This window comes from Triticum urartu, chromosome 5A (genome assembly GCF_056163025.1).
Source record: "Triticum urartu cultivar PI428250 chromosome 5A, HENAU_Tu73, whole genome shotgun sequence".
NCBI classification, from domain to species: Eukaryota; Viridiplantae; Streptophyta; class Magnoliopsida; order Poales; family Poaceae; genus Triticum; species Triticum urartu.
In genome coordinates, this window is record NC_141877.1 from 70,690,450 (window position 1) to 70,715,658 (window position 25,209).

General features: G+C 46.9%; 1 protein-coding gene across 2 annotated transcripts; it reads right to left on the reverse strand.

Moving 5' to 3' along the window:
- Positions 1 to 6,718: 6,718 nt before the first annotated feature.
- LOC125507926 (cold-responsive protein kinase 1) lies at positions 6,719 to 10,225 on the reverse strand. 2 transcript variants are annotated; one of them, XM_048672455.2, is made up of 7 exons: positions 9,930 to 10,225; positions 8,603 to 8,726; positions 8,401 to 8,513; positions 8,108 to 8,313; positions 7,793 to 8,030; positions 7,547 to 7,697; positions 6,719 to 7,204 (listed from the first exon to the last, which is right to left on the reverse strand). In XM_048672455.2, exons 3-7 carry the CDS (start codon positions 8,454 to 8,456, stop codon positions 6,881 to 6,883), a joined length of 975 nt encoding a protein of 324 aa, XP_048528412.2. In that variant the 5' UTR covers positions 8,457 to 8,513; positions 8,603 to 8,726; positions 9,930 to 10,225; the 3' UTR covers positions 6,719 to 6,880. The 2 variants fall into 2 exon arrangements, with proteins under 2 accessions (XP_048528412.2, XP_048528410.2); XM_048672453.2 differs by having other exon boundaries at positions 8,108 to 8,318; positions 9,930 to 10,224.
- Positions 10,226 to 25,209: the final 14,984 nt, after the last annotated feature.

The window sequence follows — 25,209 nt, forward strand, 5'->3', positions numbered from 1 at the left end:
TGTTTCACTGTTTGCGGAAAACCCTCTGCAGTTTCCTCAAATCAACCCGCAGTCTGGGTTTAAGTGACTCCAGAAAAACTGTTTGTTGTTTGTGGAAAACACCCTGCCATTTGGTTTAATTAACCTGCATTACATATCATGCGTTTTTTTAAATAGTCATATCTTTTAAATCGTAACCCCCATTTTAACATATTATATATTATTTTTTTGTAGAATATGAATATGATGTTATTTGATCTATTAACCATTTAAAAAATGTTATTTTGGGTGCTGGCTTAATCAACAGTGCACGATCCGCCTCTCTTTCGTATCGGTGTAGATCCGGATTGAAAATGAATTCTTTAGTAAAATTAGATTGAGTATGAAAGAAATCATCTGTCACAACGCATGGACGCGTCGGCAAAACCTCGCACAGAAAAAAGGAAAGCTGATTTCTCATCTTCTCATCTTATGCCGAGAGAGAGACGTCTTAGGATTGACCACATTCAAACACGCTGTGATTGTGTGAGCACTGATGCTACCGTCGGTGAGAATGGGAGGAGGATAAGAGGCAACACATATGGGATGTCGTGATCGAACAAATAACATGGACCTACTGAGGTCTTGAGTCACTATTATTGGTTAGGGGCATTTGTTATTTCTTCCTCCCGTTACAACGCACGGCCTCTTTTGCTAGTACGTGTAAAAGACTAGAAACTTAGTATATTTGACTTCTTTTTACATATTTTTATGGCTTAAAAACCAGCAAATGAACAAGTGAACCAGTGGTTCAACCGATAAAAACCTACGAAGATATGATCGATTAGCGCTAGGCCGCTATTACTCCTTTGTTGTTGTTATATACTAGTAAGTGTGCACGTGCAACGCACGTTTGGACCAACACACATCATATGAAACATGACCAGATATAGGACACACCTTTGCATCAATTATATAATATTTTATCTCAATGCACAATTTGTCAACACATGGTGCCCAAATGTTTACAATCTCCTATAATTCTTACAGTATGTCAACAACAGAGAGCTCCTCCCTGGCGCCTTCAGCGCCCGTTGGCGCACGCAGCGCCCGCTGCGTAGCTTGACTGGGCCTGGCCCAGTAACGCTTGCTCGCTAGCTGGCTCCTCCCGATTGCCCGCTCGCTGCACCGGTGGCTCACTCGATCGCTGCCCCCCGCTGTTCCCTCGATCCCTAGCTCCCCTCGATTGTTTTTTCCTATGGCTAAATTGCTACAGTACGTACTCATTTTCTTAAGGAAAAAAACCAGTTGGCTAGATTTAAAAAAACAGTTGGCTACAATACGTACTCTTGTGCTTAGAAAAAAGTTCATCGATTTTGAAAAAAGTTCGTCGAATTTGCCAAAAAGTTCATCGAATTTTTTAAAAAACACTGAATCTAAAAAATAGTTCATAAAATTTCAAAAAAGTTCATCAAAATTGTAAAAAAAGTTCATCGAATATGAAAAAAAAGTTCATCAAATTTTAAAAGTTCATCAAATTTCAAAAAAGTTCATCGAATTTCAAAAAAGTTCATCAAATTTGAAAAAAGCTCGTTGAATTCAAAAAAAAGTTCATCGAATTCGAAAAAAGTTCATCGAATATGGAAAAAGTTCATCAAATATGAAGAAAAAAATCAAATTTGAAAAAATTTCATCGGATTTGGTAAAAGTTCATCGATTTTGAAGAAAAAAGTTTATCAAATTTGAAAAAGTTCATTGAATTTGAAAAAAAGTTCATTCGGTTTTGAAAAAATTCATTCAATTTGATAAAAGTTCATCAATTTCGAAAAAAGATCAATGGTTTGAAAAAGTTTTTTTAATTAGCATTAAGAAAAAAAGAATAAAAAAGCAAACAAAACCATTCCCAATAAAAAAGAACAATGATAAAATAAAAAGGAAAAGGGAGCAAAGAAAAACGAAATAGAAAAAAGAAACAACGTAAGATGAAAAGAAGGAAGAAGTTCCTATTGATCATGTAAGGTGGACGTAGCAGAGTGGCTAGCGTAGCGTGTATTAACCAGGAGGTCCGCCGTTCGAAACCTGGCGCGCGAGTTTTTGTTTTACAAACAGAAATCAGTAGAACGGGCCGGCCCAGCTACAAAAACAGGTGGAATAGGATTTAGCTCAACAACATGTCCAGGCGGCCGTTCGAAACCTGGCGCGCGAGTTTTTGTTTTACAAACAGAAATCAGTAGAACGGGCCGGCCCAGCTACAAAAACGGGGTGGAATAGGATTTAGCTCAACAACATGTCCAGGCGGTCCTTGGCCCATCAAAGTATGGGTCAAAATATACAACCTTGGCCCATCAAAGTATGGGTCAAATATACAACCATTTGAAATTTGCAAATTATATTGTTCCAGTACAATCCAGGCAAAAATTAGAACCCCCTTATTGGACAATGGACCATTTTAAAGGTTCATCACCGTTGTACACACACACACACGCACACAAGTATTGTTCAATAAAGAACCATTTATGTATCAACTAAATTCAGTAAAGGACTATTACTATGAGAAAACCAAGTGTTGTTCAGAAAATAGATAGGTGCCCATTATCACTTCAGTTATAACTACTACTGCTATCTGCTCTTGCTTCCCTTCGCATTGTAAGGATGTACTCCCTCCGTTCCAAAATAGATGACCCAACTTTGTACTGAACCATTGACTGATCTAAAAAGCAACATTAGCATCCAAACTGGGCCCAGGTCTTCTTCTCTAACCAATCTTCAAGAACTAAGAAAAAAATGCAACATCAAGTGAATTTGCCTTTGGTTGACCAATATTCTTCATCTTTTTATTCCAATATTCGTCGTCTTTGGTTGACCAAACACCATCTCATAGTATCATTTATGAAGTGATCATTTAACACCACAATATCCCAAAGTAGCAGGCATACTCTTTCCCTCAAAAGAAAAAGGAGCAGGCATATTCTTAAGCTTCTGTACAAGCTTTGCAAAGAAATTTTATAACCCCTCTAGATTGTCTGAGCACAAGTACTGATTTCAGACTGCCGGTTGTATCCCAAACTGAAATCATAATTTAAATACTTCTGACAACCTACCCAGAAAGTCTCAATTTGAATAACAATTGCTTCGAACTATATTACTGTGATGGAACAGTAACTCGCAGATGGCAACCAGAATGAAATTGTATCAAAACAGACCAAAGCTTGCTAATAAACCCAACACATAATAGAATTAAACATAGCAATTATGGCAAGTTACAGCCTTCAAATTTATCTGCCCTAGATCGCAATAAGAGCATCTTCAACAGACGCGTAAAAATATCGAGCGCTAAAATAGTTTTACAGCGCTACTGTAGCAGTTTTAGGCGTGCCGCGGCCAACATCGATTTTCCAGATGCCCAGAAAACACAACTGTTGTTGTTGCTTCAGACCATAAACTCCAAAGCTAAAAACACAAAATTTTCTGTGGGATCAATATTTCTTATATCTCCATAAGAATTAAACTTCTGACATGTACTGCATCGAGATTATTCTCAAATTCAGAATTCGAATATGTTATTATCACATCAATGATCCATCTATGGGCGGATCTTACTCTCTACACTATTTCCTCTTTACGGTGATTTTGGATAATCCTTTGGTCCTCATACAGATTGCCTGGACATACTAAACAATAGGACGCTGCACTAAAAGAAACTGAAAATTAAAAAATAGATTACCAAATACAATCAGACTTGTCAAATAAATAAGTGAAATCAAATCACACACTTGCGAATTGTAAGCTCATGCTATTATTTAATCAAATACAACTGGCAGAATTAGTTTAACTGGACTTACAAATTAACAAGATAGACAATATAAGCTGACAGGCCATGCATTACAATTTGGGAAAAGTACATTTTTCATCCCTCAATTTTCTTCATAGTATAGAAATGGTCCTTCAACTTTAAAACCAGCAAATCTTAGTCCCTCAATTTTTCATACCGGATATATTTAGTCCCTCATACCGCTTTGAGTGGTTTTGTTGATGACGTGGCATGGTTTTGGTTGGCATTTTATCAAACACCTATGGTGCGCTTGCCACATTTTCGGACAGTGGCATCGAGGGCCGCACAGCAGGTCTACGCCGTGCCGTTCTTCGATACCGAGGCCATGCCCAGCACCCCGCTCAGCGTTGTGGTGCCTCTGATGAGCGGCTTTGCGAAGCAGGTGAAAAGAAGAAGCATTGCAGGTTGCGGCCGTCGTCACTCGAGCGCCACCGGTGCTTCCTGAGGGGCGCGGAGGATGTCCATGGGCGACCTCGTGCATGGCTCTACCGGCTGATGCTGGATGAATCCACGCCCAGGTTCAACTCCGGCAGTCTGTCTTCATGCTCCACACTGTCGATCGAGGCTGCTCAAGGACATGGCCAGGTGCTTCTCGAGCTCCGGTCGTACGCGGCTGAGGCACGAGCTCCTCTCCGGACTTGAGTCAAGGTGCTTCTGGCTTACGTGTGTTGCTTGTGTTCGTTTTCCAATCCGGCGAAAATCCATCTTGTACGGAGTACGTAGCTAGCTAGTCTCCTGTGAATCGATCCAGCAGCTCTACGGTAGAACCCAAGCCAGATTTCGTACGTACATACCCATACGCAATATCGTAGAGCATGCGCCCAGCCGGCGCCTCCTGACGAGCTGCCAAGGAGTTGTTGCTGCTGCAGCACAACGCCCTCTGGCTAGCACCCGTTGCTGCGAGTTCCTACAGGAGCAGTGGCTCGATGATAGTGGCCACCGTGAGTTTGTGGATATTGATGTGGCGGTCAAGTCGGTCAAACTTACGCGATATGTCTAGTTTTAGTTAAAACCATGTCTACATCAGCACCAAACCACCCTAAGCGGTATGAAGGACTAAACTTATCCGGTTTTGAAAGTTGAGGGACTAAGAATTGCTGGTATTGAAATTGAGGGACCATTTCTAAACTTCCAAAAAAGTTGAGGGACGAAAAATATACTTATCCCTTACAAATTTGATCAGAATTTACAAAATAGGTAGGTTCAGTATAGCAGTATATAGAGCCGGTGGGAATAAATGTTCCAAGTTTAAGAGCCAAACAAAAGAGGATGATGAAGCAACATGAGAAAATATTATATCGGAATTGCACATTGGAATCGCAACTGGAACCTACCTGTGTTTAAGTTGTGAAAAATGTAAACTATGTATCAGGAAAATGTTTCAATCTGCAGAGGGGTCCAAACCATGTATTCCCATACACCCCTTGTTCAAAGACTGACTGCGGTCTTGTTCTAAGACCTGGATAACAAGAGAAAACTAATTGGAGATGATTGAGCTGATCTCATACCAGAAGCGTGAATGCCAACTCTCATGGCATCGTTTCAATCCCAATGTATGCAGTGCAGAGGATTTGATACACCAGAACGTCTGAAAGCAAACACGATTGTCCTATTCATAAAATTTCATGAATGCAGGACGGATAAAATTCAGTTTGCATGAACCATTACAAAATGCAGTTTTTAATGTGCCAGATTATTTTCCAGAGAAAAAATCACTGAGATGAACAACAAACCAGATCAAAGACTGGGTGTTGCCGGCAAACTCCTGTGACTTGCACGATCCAAATGCCCGCTCGAACCTGCTAATGCACGTGGAGCTTATGGACAAATCTTGGGTGCAGAGGAGGACGAGCATGGTGGCATGTGGGAGGATGTGACCTGGGGAGGAGGGCCACGGGCTCGGCGTCGCGGTCCAGATCAAGGGCGTGCATGGCGAGAGGGCACCGTCGCAGCTCATCGTCGGTGTACATGAAGGATGGAGACGTCAGCTCCACCTCCTCTGGTCGTCCGCTGGGTAGTGTTAGGGAAGATTATAGGAAGGGATGGGAGGTGCCGCCGGCGTCGCGAGTCGTCGTGGCAGAGGTGCGGCGTACTGGTCGGTTCTGCGGCGACTCCGGTGGCGGAGGAGGGTCAGGCGGCGGCTGCGGTGTACGGCCATCGTCCGGGTGTTGGTTGCGGCCACGCGGGGTAGTTAGCAAGCGAGGGGATCCTTCTTCTTTTCTCCCCTTACGTGATTGTAGCGATTGCGTAGGTGCGGGCCTGCGGGGCGGGGCGGGGCGGGGCTTCGTATATTCGTCTGCGGTGAAGCATGTTCAGCCAACGTAAATTACTAAATGCATATCAGAGAATAGATTAGATTAAGCCTGGCTGTTAGATTAAGTTTAATGAGCAATCGAAGGGTGCTAATTAAACTGTGTACATCAGCCGTATGGTTTTAAGAAAGAATTAGTTTGCTTGTTTAATAGTAGTGTGTACATCAGCCGTATGGTTTTAAGAAAGTATTAGTTTGCTTGTTTAATAGTAGTGTGTACATCAGCCGTATGGTTTTAAGAAAGTATTAGTTTGCTTGTTTAATAGTAGTATAGATATAGATTATTAGGGTTATTAGTAAAGTGGCTGGAAACACATGACGATCAACTTACATCGAGAAGAATCCATCCAGCCCAAACACCTTTTTCCTCTCCCCTCCGACATGTTAATGGACAAACGTTTGCCGGGAAGACAGTCCCCGCAAACGCCCACAAAGACATTGGATCCAGATCACGCGGATGATAATTTCTCTATAAAATCGCTGATAATTCTTTCCTTTACATGGCAATTTCCCCTTTCGCACAGGGCATTTCGCTCAACAACGCGTCAAATTTAGTTATTTCGGCATGGCAAGTGAGGCGTTCTCTGGCAATTCGCCCCCAGTGAACGTCTGTCAGATAAATGCGTCAGGTAATAACTTATAAAGGAAACTTGTTTAATTATGCAATAACTTTACTGCATAGTAACACCACGGTGGCATCAGTCAACCGAACACGCACTTGTGCCTACCCAGAATGATAATGTACAACAACAGGATTTGCATGATATATTCTGTACTGCTCACGGCGATGACTCTGCTGTTGCTTCTGATGATATGATTGTGGATGGTTCAGATTGCGAGTCGCCTGGTCTCTGCTGGTTGTTGACCTTGATGTCTCCCATGTCACCGATCACAGCAGGCTTGGTGATCCTCTCCATGGAGACATCTTTTTCTCCGGTCAGCATCCGGATGACGTTGGTCATGTTGGGACGGAGTTTCATCGCGTCTTGAGTGCACAGAAGACCAACTTTCAAGAATCGGCATGCCTCGTCGGAGTCTAGGTCATCTTCTAGATCTGCATCTATCATCTTCTCGAGCTGTCCTTGTTCATAACATGTCCATGTCTGCAAGAGAACCAGCAGATCCTTACGGTCAGAAACAGCCAAAAAAAAAGTTCCTCCAAATGTTAAAAAAAACTAGAATCAAATCTAGTAACAATATGGCTCTTGAGATATTCTTACACATGGCGGTTTGATAATTGTGGTCTCAAAAAGTTGATACAGTTTGGGTGCCAAATCATAAACAGAATTACTGGGATGTTAAGAACAATCAACACTGCAAGTAGTATCCTATGAGGTATGTTTTAGCTAACACCTAAATGATAACCGCGCCATGGAAGAAGAATCACAACTCAGTCTCAAAATGAAGCATAGGTTTGGTGAACATAGTATTGCGATAGAGCTTACCCTCTCGAGCAGAAATTGGTCTTCATAAGGCAATCTATTATTGTGGTTACACCTGCCACTAACAATTTCCAATAGCAAAACACCAAAACTATAAATATCTGACTTCTTTGTCACTTGCCCTCTAACTGCATATTCAGGAGCCAGGTATCCTCTGACAGGAGAAAAAAAAGGCAGAGAGAGAGAGAGAGAGATCAGAATGAAATATATTCCAATTCCCAACCAAACCCCAAACAAGGTTATACTTACATTGTACCTGCAACGCGGGTGCTCACATGAGTTGCATTTGGAGGGAGGAGCCTTGCCAACCCAAAATCAGAAATTTTGGGTGTAAGATCCTTGTCAAGCAGAATATTGCTTGCCTTTATGTCCCGGTGGATTATGGGAGGATGGATTTCTTCGTGAAGAAATGCAAGCCCATGGGCAACACCTACAGCAATTTTAACACGGACTCTCCAGTTGAATCGAATGCTGCTATAACCCTTACCTGCAATACTTAAGTGAGATGGTTATTAAAGCATTAAATGAGCAGCGAAGGACACATAAGGCAGAACAGTATGTCACCTAGCAGTGTATGTGCAAGGCTATTGTTTTCAAGATAGTTGTATACAAGGATCCTATGGGGTCCCTCAGCGCAGCAACCGACTAAGGTGATCAGGTTTTCATGCACAATATCAGAAATTGCTGTAAGTTCAGTAAAGAACTCTCGGATGCCTTGCTTTGAATGGGCAGAAAGCACCTTTACCGCAACAATTGTGGCGTCTTTAAGCCTTCCCTAATCAAATAAAATGAATGTTAGCTAAGAGAGCTTGATGCAAAGGATTTTGCTTATGTGGCCATTGACTTAGGGAAATTACCCTGAACACAGAACCAAAACCGCCTTCGCCAAGCTTGTTGGCTCCACTAAAATCATGTGTGGCTTTTCTCAGCTCACTGTAAGAAAAAGCTTTCACCTTATTTCCTCCTGGAACTGCCAGAAAGCAAATGCAAGTGAATCAGAATGGAACGTTTTTGCAGTAAAAGTGGTTATAAAACTGAGCAAAGACATGAAATGCTCACCTTCTTCACCTTCAATAGTCTGTTTGATGTCCTTTCTACACATAAGGCAACAAGCCATGTTTGTAAATCAGAAGCCAAATCGTGGATATCAACAAAGAGAACTGGCTAATTTGGGGCTGAATTCCTGCAAAAAGAAAGAGCGGCATCAGAACAGTTTTTCATTCCGATAAGGAACAACTAATAGGTACAAATCTCATCGTAAAATAAACTAATCAGTGTAAATCTACCAAATAGCCTCAGATCACAAACCCGTAAATGGTTAACCAAACATATACCCGTTTATCGGCACCGCTTGACCATGAAATATATTTGGTAACATCTTATATTAGTTTACAGAGGGAGTAATAATTATCAAAAGTCACAGAGGAAAAGTACCAGATTAATGCAATTCAGTGGCGCACCCCACCAACAAATAATGATGCAATTCAGTGGTGCACCCCACTAACACTGTCTGATCCATATAAATAATGATGCATTTTTATCTCCATGAAAGTGCATACTATGCATTGTACTATCAGATCCATGCTGAGAAACACAACGTGAATTTCACTAAACTTCACGCATTTATACCTTACCAATGTAAGAGCATCTCCAGGCTAGTCCTTGATTGTCAAACAAAAAAAATACTCTCACATAGTGAAATGGTACATACGACTTACCAATGGTAGTTTTTTATGGCTAGTTGTCAAAAATAGACCAATGATAGACTAATAAAGTAATAAAGTTCCTATCTATCGCATCTGGTACCGCTCATGCACATGTAGGGTATATTGTTTGAATAATAATCAATAGCATTGACTTATTCTAAGATGGAAAATGGAAGAAGGAACCGATCAATCTCGAACAAAATACATACTCCCCAATTTCCTATCCAACATATAATGCACACATATGCTACACTAGATAAACATTTCTTAGCACATGCGCAAAACGTGGCAAGCAGCACCAAGGAGTGAAACCTCTTGGCCTCGTCGAAGCTGGAGCGATCAAATCTGGTGTTGAGAAGCCGGGGGGACTCGGCCCAGGGCACGCAGGATCCAGGGAGACAAATGTTGTGGTCGTTCGTTTAGATTTAGGTAATCATCAGCTTAAAAAAACAAATTAATGTCTAAGAATGAGGTCGGGGTGGAGAGAGACAGAGCAGGATTAAGCTACGGCACGGAGGTGGTAGATTTTATGCCACATTGGGTGGGATTGGAGCATGGATGAGTTAGAGCAAGAGATTGGTGCCCACCCAAAGGCCGCGGAAGCGTCCCCGCAAAAAGGAGAAATGGCCGTGGAAGCAAGCAAGAAATGAAGCGGGATCCAGAGCAAAAGCGAGAATCACCTGATGTGGATGGATGCTCCCGCGCCCTTAGCGCCGCCTGTGCCCCAAGAACCAGCCGGCGAGGAGAAGTACCCTGAGCGCCGCCTGTGCCCCAAGAACCAGCCGGCGAGGAGAAGTACCCTGAGCGCCGCCTGTGCCCCAAGAACCAGCCGGCGAGGAGAAGTACCCTGAGCGCCGCCGGTATCTGAGAGCCAGTCGGCCGCGCTGGAGAAAGAGAGAGGGGGGATTGCCGGATTAGGACCTGAGACAAGGGCGTGGTGGTTGAGGGATCTGGTACCCAGTGGGGGTTTGTGTAAAGCTAATCGTAGAGCGCACGACGACGGAGCTTGGTGACATCAGCGCTGCGAGGGGACATACCCCTCCGATTTCTTTTTACTCCGCGTCTAAGATTTGGTTAAGTCAAACTATACAAAGTTTGGCTAAATTTATGTAAAAAAAAATGAACATCAATAGTAATAAAATTATATTATATGAAAATACATTTCATGGTGCATTTGATAATATTGGTTTCATATTATGAATGATGATATTTTTTAATATAAAGTTAGTCAAACTTTACAAGCTTAACTTTAACAAAGCTTTATATGCAGACTAAAAGAAACGAAGGGAGTACCTTGCATAAGGCCGAACCAGACCCGGGATGAAAACAACATGTTTGGTTGCATGGATTGCATCTAAATCTCGGGTTGTATGAAACTTAAAGCAGTTTCGAGTCAGGCCTACGAGCTACTACCGAATTGGTAGTTTCTCGGCAGCCAGCCTTAGCGTGCCCACACGTGGCTCTTGGCTGCACGCCTCGGGGAGCGTGGAAGACAGACGGGACGTCTCAATAACTCCCCTCTCCTCTCGTGTCATCGCCCACGCTCCATTCACACCACTCTCCTTCACTCTCCTCGTCGCGTGTTGCTCTCCTCCCCTCCAATGGCTCGCCCGCCGCCGCGCCATCCCTTCACCACATCAAGGCCAGCGGCAACCGCATCCACGAGAGGAGGATTGCCGGCCTGGCGAACTCCGGCGTCGACCTTATGGCGGCCCTCCGTGCGTCGTCGCCCGTCTGCTGCAGGCCCCTCGTCCGGCCAATGCGGTGTCAGTCGCTCTGGCTCCGCCGCCATATCCGGACCTCATGGCCCTGGCTTCGATGGCAGCGCCAGAGGGGACGGTGACCGCGCCACTACACGGAACCCCTGTGGATGGTTTTTTTTCACCCCCATTCCAGGGTTTTCTCCGGGCAGCGCTTCCGGGCCATGAACGATGGCACCTGCTTCCTCGACCTCACGTGTGGCCACGAGCACCAGGGCAATGCCGACGGCCGTCGGCATTGCCGGCTCCTCTTCCTCTTCGCCCGCCATCCTCTTCCCACCGGGGTTTTCTCCCTGGCCGGCGTACGCTCGAACTCCAACCGCTCCGGTAAGTTACTAATTTCCCCTCTGTAGATTAGAGTTTTCTGCATTAGGCATCACAAGGAGTTGATCGGATTGGATTGGATTCATTAGGCTGCTACTGTTCATGTTGTTCTTGCCGTTCATAGTGCTCGTAGTGTTCATGCTTCATGTTCATGCTGTTCGTATGAAGGGTATATTGGTTCTTGTTCATAGGTAGTTACATTGTAGTTCATAGGCAGGGTAGATTGGCTCTTGCGTGATAGGTGCTTACATGTTCATGTTGTTCATAGGTAGGGTTTGTGTGTGATGTGGAAGAGCTAGATTGGTGCTGGTTTAGGCATGGTTTGTTGCATGATTTCATTACGTGCATGGCGTTCATGATAGGTAGGACAAATTTGCATGCTCATACATGTTGTAGGACCATTGTGTTTCCTCGCTTAGGTACTAGTACTAATGTAGTATGATGCCAAATGTGAAAGTGGTCACAACTTGCAATGGCCATGATGTTCACTGATCAGTGGCTGCTGCCCATGAGCAAGTGCCACTAGTCATGTTTTGGAAACTGCACTGACCAGTCATTGTTGCCCATAAGCAAGTGCCACTCATCAATGACACTTGCTCTTCGGCAAGTGCCACTGATCAATGTCTCAACCCAATGCCATGTTACTAACCCATGTCATCTTACCTGACAAGGTGATGAAGACGGAGTGGGACAGGGCTGGTCGAGGAGCTCAGGTCGTGGTCAGCGCCAAGGGTGCCGTGGACTTCATCCCCACAAACCGCTGGCTTAAGAGGGTGGACCTGCCTGGCAGGGCCGCCTCCATGAGACAGCCGCATTCAAGGGGATGATCTCCGAGGACCGGCCATGAGGAGGGGTCCTGGGAGCCACTGCGTTTCTACTGCCAGATCAAGGACGAGGAGGATCTCGCCATGCTCATCATCCCGCCCAAGTACAGGGAGGTGATGAAGCAGTGGCTAGTGATCAAGCCCCTACGCGTCGTCAGGCTGTTAGCCAACAAGTGGTGTGAGATCTAGGTTCAGGTCCAGAACTTCCAAGGGGAGATGGTGCTTGGCCGGGGCTAGTGAGGGAGTCCTGGACTAAGGGGTCCTCGGGCGCCCGACCTATTGGATATGGGCCATGAAGATACAAAGACCGAAGACTCTGCCCGTGTCCGGATGGGACTCTCCTTGGCGTGGAAGGCAAGCTTGGCGACCAAATATGAAGATTCCTTTCTTTGTAACCGACCTTGTGTAACCCTAGATCCCTCCCGTGTCTATATAAACCAGAGGGCTAGGTCCGTAGAGAGACCCTCATAATCATAGTCAGGCTAGACTTTTAGGGTTTTAGCCATTACGATCTCGTGGTAGATCAACTCTTGTAATACTCATATTCACCAAGATCAATCAAGCAGGAAGTAAGGTATTACCTCCATAGAGAGGACCCGAACCTGGGTAAACATTATGTCCCCCATCTCCTGTTACCATCGATCCTAGACGCACAGTTCGGGACCCCCTACTTGAGATCCGCCGGTTTTGACACCGACATTGGTGCTTTCATTGAGAGTTCCACTATGCCGTCGTCAAGAGGTTTGATGGCTCCTTCAATCATTTACAATGACGCTGTCCAAGGGGAAGTTTTCCTCCCAGGACAGATCTTCATGTTCGGCGGCTTCGCATCGCAGGCCAACTCGCTTAGCCATCTAGAGCAGATCGAAAGCTACGTCCCTGGCCATTAGGTTAGATTTGGAAGCTTGAACTATGTCACAGATATCCGTGGAGACTTGATCTTCGATGGATTCGAGACCATGGCAGCCGCTCCCTGCCACCATGATGAACACGACGTAAATCTGTCATCGGTTCATACGCAGGAGATAGTACCTGTAGCTGCTCCAGCCATAGATCCGGAGCAGATCGCGCCATCCGAAGACGGGAAGCTCGACCCCGCCGTGGCAGCCGCAAACCCAGCGACGTTGGAGCCGCACAAAAACCTAACTTCAAGTGACATCTATGTCACCGGAGCTGCGAACTCGTCTCAGGCTACAGGTTCCGAACCTTGTGCATCCACGTACGTCGAGCTTGATCGGTCATCGATCGTCGAATTCAGCTCCGAGGACATCTTCTGACACTCGCCCTTGGGCGACGTGCTAAACTCGTTAAGAGAACTATCCTTAGAGGGGGCTCACAGCTGAACTGTATCCAGTTCGAACTGGAGACCGATAACGGAGAATTTTGCTTCCCACCCACTGCCCACTTCATACAAACTATCGAAGACTTAACCGACACGCTCGACTACGGCTCGGAAGACATCGACGGTATGGACGACGATGCTGATGAGGAGCCGGGCCAAGACCCGCCGTTTACCGAACGCTGGACGGCCACCTCTTCCTACGATGTGTACATGGTGGATACACCTAAAAGAACTAACGACGATGAGAAAGAAGATCTAGTTGAGGACGAACCTCCTGTGATACAACCAAAACGCCGGCGTCAGCGGCGCTGCTCTAAGTCGCGTCATGGAATAGATGGCGATACTGGCACAGGGGAAATTAACACTCCGGAAGGTGCTGAAGACGACAAAGACCCCGTTGACGGAGCTACTGAACATGATGAATGGGAAGATGGGCAGGTTAGCCCTGGTAAACAGGCCATGCACGAAGACTCGGAGGACAGTAATTATCTTCTACTCTCCGAGGATGAGGCGAGCCTCGGCACTGAGGATTTCATCGTGCCTGAGGAGCCTCTTGAGCAGGAGCACTTCAAGCGCCAGCTAATAGCCACTGCAAGGAGCCTGAAAAAGAAGCAGCAACAGATTCAAGCTGACCAAGATCTGCTCAATGATAAATGGACCGATGTCCTAGCAGCCGAAGAATACGACCTCAAGCGCCCAACCAAAAGCTACCCAAAGCGCAAATTACTGCCTTAGTTTGACGATGAGGCGTCGGAGCACATACCATCATCGCGCAATACGGTTGACCGACCACCACGTGGTCAGGATAAAGCGACAACTCAAGCCAAACACCAGCCAGCCCCGCCTCATCATAAAGGCAGAGGCAAAACAGCTCGAGGTCATACATATGCCCTTCGACAAGACCTGGACAACAAAACAAGATATACTAGATCGATCTACGGATCACGAGGACGTGCCTCGATACGCGACGACGACTATCTAGTCGGACGTAACAAGCCTAGTCACTCTCGGGCCGAAAATCGCATACTGACTCCATCGGAGCTACGTTGCAATGTGGCCCGACATAGAGGCGCCGTACATCCTCTTTGCTTCACAGAAGAAGTAATGGAGCACGGATTCCCAGAAGGGTGTAAACCCATAAATATCGAATCATATGATGGAACAACTGATCCTGTGGTATGGATTGAGGATTTCCCTCTCCATATCCACATGGCTCACGGCGATGACCTTCATGCCATCAAATACCCCCCGTTAAAACTCAAAGGTCCAGCTCGGCACTGGTTAAACAGTCTTCCCGAAAATTCTATTGGCAGCTGGGAGGATTTGGAAGACGCCTTCCGCGACAACTTCCAAGGCACATATGTTCGGCCACCAGACGCCGATGACTTAAGCCATATAGTTCAACAACCCGGAGAATCAGCCAGGAAGCTCTGGACTATGTTCTTAGTTAAAAAGAACCAAATCATCGACTGTCCGGACGTGGAAGCCCTAGCAGCCTTCAAACACAGTGTACGGGACGAGTGGCTCGCCCGCCACATCGGTCAAGAAAAACCAAAATCCATGTCAGCCCTTACCGCTCTGATGACCCGCTTTTGCGTGGGAGAAGACAGCTGGCTCGCTCGTAGAAGCAACAACGCCGACAATCCGGGCACTTCTGAAGTCCGAAACGACAATGGCAAACCTCGACGCAGCAAACACAAATGTCGCAATGATAATGAAAGAACATGCGACACAGCGGTCAACGCCGGATTCAGCGGCCCCAAACCCGGTCAACGGAAAAAGCCATTCGATGCAAACAGAGACGAACCATCCACCTTAGACAAGATATTGGATCGACCCTGCCAGATTCATGGCAACCCCGATAAACCAACTAATCACACCAACAGAAGTTGTTGGGTCTTCAAGTAGGCCGACAAGATCAACGCCGAACACAAGGGGAAAAGACTGCCCAGCGATAGCGATGACGAAGAGATTCACCAACCAAATACCGGGGGTCAGAAGCAATCTTCCCCTGAGGTAAAAACAGTGAACATGGTATACATGAGACACGCCCCTACAGAGGAGCATGAGACGTACTCCCTCTGGACCGAGGATCATATTACGTTCCCTCCAGCCAGAGTACAAGTCGGCCTTATTAAACCGCATACCTTGTTGGCCATTAAGCCGCCGGTCTCCATTCAGCAGGACCGACCAATTATGGAGCTGGACTAGCAGTTTGGCCTCCTCCATCTGCCTCATACACCTGCGAAATGCATACCGCGCATACACAACTATGCACTTAAAATACCATGGGCATCGGGAGAGGCACAATACGGACGAGCCTACAAGTACTTCTACAACCTCCTTCTTTTCAATTCTTTTCTGACCACTTTTTCTTTTTTCATTATCCTTTATCATAGGTGACTAGTAGGCTGGTCATCTCACCGACTCCATCGGAGTTCCGGTTTGTACATTCATCCAAAAGTTACTCCCTTTAAGGAGCCCCTTCATCGAGGAAAGGCGGCGCAGACGTAAGACAGGAGGTCCAAAACAACTTTTTTTAGACCGTACTCTCTATTTTGCGAGCCTGTAAAGTGCCTTCTACCTCAGTCGTCGACCCTTGGCATGTCAAATAGCCAGGGTTGTGGCGTTATTATATATAAAACAATGATTGGCATGTCACTCAAGTTCTAGTGAATATAATCTATATCCGTATTCACTTTTCTCTAAAAAAACTATATTTTGCTCCTTGTGTTATTTCACATGCCCTACCAGGGGCTCGATATGGGAACAAACTAAATTGCCAATAAGTCCGAATAGCTTTATAGCATACTTTGGCTCGCAAGTTTGGCCTTATATGCATCAGCTCCGAATCATGTCTTGGGTCAATAGTTGGGTTGCCCGGCTCCTGTGCTTGCTACCTTACGTTCCGCTCTATTGACTAAGGTAGTAAAGGGAGAACTACTGCGATTGTGCCCTGGTTTGCCTAGATGAGCACCTCAGTAGAGAAAGCCGAAAACTGACTGTCATGATGTGGCGAGAGCTGGTCAACCACTCGACGACTCATCGGAATCTTTTGCGATTCCCTCCGTATTACACGAAGGACCTTTCTTTAGGTCATACATGTAAACGCACCACATTGGGATAACATCATACATACCAAGGTTTATATCGTAGACCCACCATAAAACTCCTATGGCTAAGTGAAAGTGTTAATGCCCTATATTCCGATTGCCTCGTTCACCGCATTGACACCTCCTTCATGGACCAAGACGTTGGGTTAAGAGTGACCATGTGCTTTCCCGAACACCCCCGTATTTTCCACGTGGGGGCTGAAGCCGACGACTGGAAAACTATCAGATTATGCGAAAACGGCTGCACAGGAGGAACCAAAAGCTTTCAAGCAAAAATCATAATATTATCATCATATTGTCTTTTACAATTCAGTACATTTCATTCAAATATCATATCTTTTGAGCACTGACCCTCTATCAAGCGGGCACCCTCTAAAATGTCCTCGAAATGGTGTTCGGGTGCGTGATGGTCCTTACCCTTGAGGGGACTCCTCGCTGCAACGTTAGTGGCCTTCATCTTGGCCCAGTATGTTTTGACACGGGCAAAGGCCATCCATGCACCTTCAATGCACGTTGAAGGCTTAAAGTCGTCGATACGCGGCACCGCATCCACAAGCCGCTGCACCAAACCGAAGTAACTATTCGGAATAGGCTCAGTAGGCCACAGCCGGACTATGATGTCCTTCATGGCGGAACCAGATATCCTGTGGAGCTCGGCCCACTGGGCCATCTGTTCATTTAGTAACAACTGACGCTTTGGCGCGTCGAACGGTGACCAAAAAAGCTTTTCCGTGGCACACCCTTCCTGCACTTGGTAAAATTGCGCCGCATCGGAGGCACTCTTTGGCAGGTCCAAAAAGGTGTCCGGAGAACTCCACATTTGGCTAAGCGGGGAATACTTCAGATCGCCAAACTTCGTGTGTAATAAGAAAGGCTTACCAGTCGCTATCTCCCCCGCTTGCCAGATCTCTTTCCGAGCTGCTCTAGACTCAAATCGTGCTTCTCTCGCCTCTTGTAAGGCCTTGTCGAGATCGTCTGCTTTGGCCTTGTTATCCTTCTCGAGGAATTCGCACTGGATGGCGGCCTCCTCCAGCTTGCGTGCCATGGTAGTAATTCTTTCCTCACACTGGCGCCGAGCAGCTTGTTCGGTTTTTAACTCTTCAGCCGCCTTATGGGCAGCCAAATTACTCATCCGGGTTTGCTCCTTGGCAAGGACAAGCTCAGCCTGAAGGGCCTCCACCGCAGCAGCACCATCTGTAGTTATACATGTCTCAGTATACAATTCCAGCTTCATGCCCATGTTATCATGCATAAATATACTGGCTGACCCAAAAACATACCTTGCGCCTCGTCAAGACGCCTGTTGATCAGCGTGATGTCATCATCTGCCTCATCAATCTTCCGCTGCAGATCCGCAACCTCTGCGGATTGGACAGTTGTAGGGGAGGTAACAGCCTGTGTTCCAAATAGTCAGATTATTTCTTGGATAAATATTTTTGATTCTCTGATTGCCTCCCTTGGGAAGCCTATCAGAGTCTCAGGGGCTACTATCTATACACAGAAGTATTTTGTGAATAAAACACAATTGAAAGCATTACATCACAAACCTCGAAACCACTTAGCAGGCTCGTGAAGGCCTCATTCAATCCGCTTTTCACGGACAGGACCTTTTCAACCACCCTACCCATCAAGCTACGATGGTCTTCGGAGACGGACGCCTGTCGCAGCATGTTCGTCAATATATCTGGCGTTACTGGATCTCCGGAAGCAGCCGTAGCAACACGCCCCCCCTTCGAAGGGATCCGTTCATTCGCCCCTAGAGTTGTCTCCGGTTGAAAGCTGGATAGTCCAGGGCCTTTATTGTTGGTCCCTGGACCCTGGGCTACCAAAGTATCATCTTCGGTTCGTGTTTTCGTCACCCCTCGTATCACTTGCGGATCAGGAGAGACCCTCCGGCACGACACCTCAAAGTCATCCGCCTTATTGGGCGAGGAGACTGGTGGAGGCGTCTCGCTTTCCATCATCTCTGGGAGAAGATCTCCCGAGGAAGATGATTGATGAGAAGGATTGTGCGCTGAGCTGCAAAAAAAACATACATTTTAGATGCTACCCTAGTCATAGGAGAGGAACGGGGTGTGTATAAAACACCCTTGCTCGCTTACGATTTAGGCTTGGCCTCACTGGAGGACTACGTGATATTGTCGTCCTTCAAGCCCGAGCCGCCCGATAGGGGCATCTTGCCTCGCTTGGGAGCCTTTTCCTCCCAATCTTCGGAGGTGGCCCTTTTCTTACCATAGGGAGAATGAATGTTGGCTTCTCCTTTAATTTTGTCTTTGGGCGATGGGATTTTCATCTCCCCGGACACGGCATCCAATATATCTTAAGGATGGAGGCCATCTTTGGTCCCCCCGCTCTTCGTCTTGTCCTCCTTCACAGACATCTGGTATGGTGCCGGGGCCAGCATCCTTGTTAATGCAGGATACGTTGAGGCTTCGGGAAGGGGGGCCGAACACCTAATTAGTTCCGCTTTCTTTATCCGTCCCTGAAAGAAGATAGTTTGCTCAGTAACGTATTACGATATACTTAACTACAAAGTGTTCGGAAGACAAGTGCTTACCGGGGTATCCGGGCGGTTGCACTCAAGTGAAGACTCTTTAGTGGTGTCCGGCCAATGTTTTCATTTCCCAAAAAACATCTTCCACATCCCTTTGTGCATAGCGCCAAAGAAGTGTTGGAGGGTTCGTGGCCCTTCCGGATTAAACTCCCACATGCGGAGAGGCCTACGCTGGCATGGCAGGATCCGACGGATTAGCATTACTTGAATCACGTCGACAAGATCAATGTCCCTCTCGAGGAGGGTTCGGATGCGGCTCTGTAGAGTCCGCACTTCATCAACTGATCCCTAGTCCAGCCCCTTATTGACCCATGATGCAAGCGGTAACGGAGGGCCGGAACGGAATGCAGGTGTAGCTGCCCACTTGGTGGGTTCCATAATGTAAAACCACTCTTGCTGCCATTGGTTGGAAGTTTCGGTGAAAGAGCCTTTTGGGCAGGGAGTGTTGGTAAGCTAGCTTATTATAGCACCGCCGCACTCCGCCTATTCCCCGTCGACTACCTTCGGCTTCACACTAAAGGTCTTGAGCTAGAAGCCGAAGTGTGGGGGGATTCGGAGGAAGGCCTCACACGTGATAATAAACGTAGAGACATGAAGGAAAGAGTCCGGAGCTAGATCGTGAAAATCTAGTTCGTAATAAAACATTAGCCCTCGGACGAAGGGGTGGAGAGCGAACCCTAGCCCTCGGAGGAAGTGGGAGATGAATACGACCCTCTCACCAGATCTGGGGATCAGAATAACCTGTCCTTGAGCAGGAAGCCTGTGGGGGATCTCCGCGGTCAGGTATCTGGCCGCCCGAAGCTTTGCAATGTCCTCCTTTGTGACGGAGGAAGCCACCCATCGGCCTTGAGGGCTGGGTCCGGACATGATGGGGAAGCTTGAAGCAATGAAGTCGAACCTTGGGTGCTAGGACTCGAGGTTGGAAAGGTTGAGGAGAGATTTGGCGTAAAAGCACGGCCTTTGGTTCCTTTATAAAGGCAACGGGTATTGAACGCCTCCTCCTAAGCCTGGAAACCTGCCTATTCCTAAGGAATCTTTCCAGTACAACGGTTGTGTTACCCACGTTTGTATTAATGAGGATCCCGCAATAAGGGGACATGATCTCTGCTTCGACAGAACGTGCCAATAAAAACCATGCCTCGAAACATGGATCAGGAAACAATTCGGAATAACGACCGAGCATGTCACAGCCCTAGAATTTGATTGCAATTAGTATCATAAGCATCCATGCATCATGTCTATATTTGTTTGAAATTTGAAATGGGGATGACAAGCCCTAGCACTAAATGAAATGCAATTAGGATCAAAATAAAAATATTTTCAATGAACCCAGAATGCCCTTTAGAAAAGTTCATTATTTTTGATAAAGGTGAAAACCTCTGCCAAAAATGATGCACATATTTCTAGGCCATTCTGGATTTTTGAATAACCCATATTGTATTTGAATTGGGGCATTTAAATACTATTAATATTTTTAAATGCTCCAATAATTCTGAAAATAGTTAAGGGCCTCTGTAATAATTCATTTAATGCCCACAATTATTTTCAGGATTTATTAAAATGATTTGGGTTGTAAACTAAATCAAAACAAAATAACATAAATAGAAAACAGAAACAGAATTAGAAAGAGAGAAGGAGACTTACCTCAGCCTACTTGGCGGCCCAGCTGGCGGCCCAGCCCACCAGGCGCTCTCCTGTCGTCGTCCTCCTGGCGCCAGTGGACAGGGTGCATGCCCGACGCGCGCTCGCTCCCCGCGCGCCACGCCACCTACCTGCTTGGCCGCCCGAGGCCAGCACAACGCCGCAAACCACCTCGCCGCTATCGTCTGGATCGCGCCAACCGCTCGTCTCTTCCCCCCTGCCCCCTCCCTCGCCGTTCCCCACCTCATTGAACGCGCCCGCCGCCACCGACTAGCACCACCGCGGCCATCGCCTCCCCCTCGTCCCCTTGAGCAGTCCAGAAGATCCGCCTCGTCGCCTTAGTCCTCTCCGCCGAGCCACGCGGTGCCGGATGCTTCGAAGCACCGTCCCCGACCCCTTCATCCTCCTCGGGTCACCGAAGATCGCAACCGCCGGCCTGTCGACTCCAGAGCCTCCCCCGAGCCGCCGAGCTTCTCTTCGATTTTGAAGTGAGCCCCTTCGCTGTTCCCCTCTACCCCCGTGTCAATTTCTCCCTCTAGCTAGCTTCACCATCGCGGCCGAGAGCTTTGCTCCGCCGACCACGTAACCGCCGCGGCCACAGTTGCTGCCGCCCGCGTTTGAGCACGTGTCTATGCTCAGTGTGGTCCCAGGATCCCAAAACAAGCATCCGTTCATCCTCCCATCCACCGTAGCTTCATTTCTGTCGAGGTCCGAACTCCGGCCGCCGCCGCGAGCTCCGTTCCGGCGAGCTCCGGCGCCCCCACGGCCACCCACCTACCTCCCTGGATGCGGGCGAGTCCGGGCTACGCCCCGATGCCCTTAGCCACCGCCCCCGTCGCCTTTAGCGCAAGTCCGGCGCGTTGCCGCCGCGGGTTTGGTCGCCGCCGGCCAACTCCGGCGACAGCCGACGTGGCGGGGTCATCAGTGCTAATCCCCGCCAGCTGGACCGCACCTAGTCACTGACAGCAGGCCCCGCAGTGGGTCAAAGCCCAGTTAGCGCCGGGTTTGACCCGGGGTTGACCTCTGTTTGAACCTTGAGTCACTGACATGCGTGCCTCGCCCGGCTAACCAGTTAGTTAGAGCTAAACTTAATTAAGTTAGTTTAGTTAGTCACTGACCAGTGGGCCTAGTGTTGTTTAGTTAGTCTAGTTAACCCAAATGGTTAACTGTGAGACTCACTAGTGGGTCCCAGCCATCATGTTTGACTCTGGGCGACCCTGTTGACCCGCTAACGTCATGCTTACGCATTGCTGACGCAGTTAATCATTTTCTGGATTAAAAATAATTCAGAAAATTCCAGAAATTAGTATAAACTTCTAAAATTCATAGAAATTCAACCGTAACTCCAAATGAAATAAATTATATATGAAAAATGATCAGAAAAATCCAAGGAATCTGAATATGGCATTTTCATGCATGTTTGAACAACTTAACCTCACTGTCTAGTCCAAAACATGATAATGCACTATTTGAATTCATAGTTTGAATTTGATTTGAACCTAGTGTTCAAACCAACTCCATTTAACTTGTTGCTAGTTGCATTAGCTCAATCAACAGCATATTGCCATGTCATGATAATGCATCTTATTGTTGCATCGCATTGATTATGTTCTTCCTTGTTTGCCGGTAAATGTCCCCTCTCGGTAGACGCTGCTCCGACGCTGTGATCGTTGACACTGATGAAGACTCAATGTTATCTTCAGAAGTGCCAGGCAAGCACAACCCCCTTGTTCATTCCGATACAAGCCCACTCTCTCGCTCCTGCTCTCTTTTACTACATTAGGACAACAACGTTTCATCTGTTACTTGTTGCGGTAGTTGAACCCCTTATCCTCTGCATGACTTGTCATTGCCACAGTAAATAGATGAAACCCACTACCATGAGTAGGAGTTGTTTGAGCCCTGATGTGCCTACTCATTCATGCTTGTTTCTCATGCCTGCTATTGCATAGAGTTGTGTCAGATCTGATTCGTCGGGAACGAATCGGAGGTGTGTGAACATGTCCTACTGTGTGTGAGCTAAGTGTGTGAACACGATTTGGTAAAGGTAGCGGTGAGAGGCCATGTAGGAGTACATGGTGGGTTGTCTCACTGAAACCGTCCTCAGGAACTGAGTTCTGTGTCTGTGATCCATGAACAGCTACTACCACTCATTGGGATCCTTAATTGACCCTCTCGGCTTCTTAATCACCCTAGTACTCTGTCCAGGAGTTGCAACTAGTTTCTGGTGTTTGTAGGTTATGTGTTGGCGGCCGTGCGTAGCGCTGACCTTAGGGGTGGGCTATGTTGCGGTAGATACACCGTGGCCGGGCATGCCGGGCGCCCGTTTGGTGTCTCGGAACCCTGTACACATCGTTCGGGGCCGTATGTGGAAACCTCGGCCGGACTCCCTGCGGATGGAACCTGGATAGGCGATAAACCTGGACTAGAGACTTGAGTGTTTAGGTAGGCCGTGGCCGACACCCTCGTTGGGCTTCCGCTTGAAGGTTGCCAAGTACATGTCGTGTAAACGACGGTAAGTGGTGGGAGCGTGTGTGAAGAAGTACACCCCTGCAGGGTTATCATTATCTATTCGAATAGCCGGATTCCTCGGATATGGAAACTTGGACCCCTTGCATAGTTCATAGACAAGTGAAAGTGGATACTCTAAAACTCGCAAGATAAGTGTGAGTGCTATGGATGGCCTTCTCGTAGGGAGACGGGAGCGGATCCATAGTGGTGTATTGATATGGTGAATATGTGGACTCGTGTGCGCCACCTCAAAAGAGTTGCTTGCAGTCGTAGTTCAGGTTAGGCACTAAGTCAAAGCTGGCTTGCTGCAGTTAAACTCCACCACCCCCCCTTGTTGATACCGATGCATATGTAGCTAGTTCTGATGTAAGTCTTGCTGAGTACCTTTGTACTCACGTTTGCTTAATTTATGTTTTGCAAAGAGATTTCAGTCTCGCTAGTTGTTCTGCGTGGACTTCGACGTTTAGCCTGATACCTCAGCTACGATCTTGTGCCCTCAGCAGGATCTGGTAGATAGTCAGGCTTCTTAGCTTTTTCCGTTTGTAGATGTCTGTACTTAGACATGTTAAGCTTCCGCATGTGCTTGATTTGTATGCTATGTTTATGGGGTCATGAGACCCATGTTTGTAATATCTCGCTCCTCGGAGCCTAATGATTAATACTTTGAGTCGTAGAGTTATGTTGTGATGCCATGTTGTATTTACACATATCGAGCATATTGTGTGTATGATTGAAATGCTTGGTATGTGTGGGATCCGTCAATCTAGTTGTTTATCCTTGGCAGCCTCTCTTATGGGGAAATGTAGTCTTGTGCTTCCATGAGCCATAGTAGTCCGCTACAGCCCGGTTCACCGGAGTCCTGTTAGCCCAGCACTACTGCTCAGGACACTTGACTGGCCGGCATGTGTTTCACTTCATTCCTGTGTCTGTTCCTTCGGGGAAATGTCACGCCGTGACATCCGGAGTCCTGCCTAGCCTGCTACAGCCCGGGTTCCCGGAGTCCTGTTAGCCCAGTGCTACATCCCGGATTCACACGCTGTTGACCGACATGCTCGATGTGATTCATGTATGCCTGTCCCCATAGGTTGGTGCCGCTTTGGGTTCACGACTAGCCATGTCGGCCCGGGTTCTCTGTCATATGGATGCTAGCGACACTATCATACACGTGAGCCAAAAGGCGCAAACAGTCCCGGGCCATGGTAAGGGGACACCCGTGAGAATACCGTGCGTGAGGCCGCAAAGTGATATGAGGTGTTACCGGCTAGATCGATGTGACTTGGAATCGGGGTCCTAACAGCTTTGGTATCAGAGCCTGACTGCCTGTAGGATTACCAAGCCAAACTGGTCGAAGTCGAGTCTAGAAATGCTTTAGTTATGTAAGAGAATTGATTGTGGAAGGGAACGTAAGGCTCCTTTTACTCCTTTACCCTATGCCTTCTGATCTGAGTCAACCTCTTCTTTTCTACGGGGATTAAGAACTAGGCCTTCTCATCTATCTATCAGGATGACGTGTTACTAATCCATAGACTTATAGAATTGATAGTTTCAAGCGTCAGTTCCGTTCCTACTACTTCCGTATGATGACAGTTGATCTCGGAACCTTGATATTGTGTTGTTAAGTGGTTATGCCACCATTTTGCAGGATGTATCAAATATTTTTGAGCATTTACAGCCGTTATGCTGTCCGAGTCATCCCAGGTTTCTAACTAGTCTGATGCATTTGCAAATTCCTTTCTCCCGTTACCGACGTTCCTTTGGGCCAGTTTAACCACACTAATCGGTGAGTTGAGGTACTCTATTACCTCGACATATATGTTGGAGCTATACTATGACCCTAGGTGTTTTAGGGAGTCACCTAGTAATCTAGCCATGTTTTGTGTTCTGGTGTGAT

Coding starts and splice junctions, on each gene's coding strand:
- LOC125507926 (XM_048672453.2), bottom strand. CDS start 8,660: ATGGCTTGTTGCCTTATGTGTAGAAAGGACATCAAACAGACTATTGAA. Junction 8,031..8,107: donor CCTTGCACATACACTGCTAG/GTGACATACTGT, acceptor TAAGTATTGCAG/GTAAGGGTTATAGCAGCATT. Junction 7,205..7,546: donor ACCAATTTCTGCTCGAGAGG/GTAAGCTCTATC, acceptor GTTCTCTTGCAG/ACATGGACATGTTATGAACA.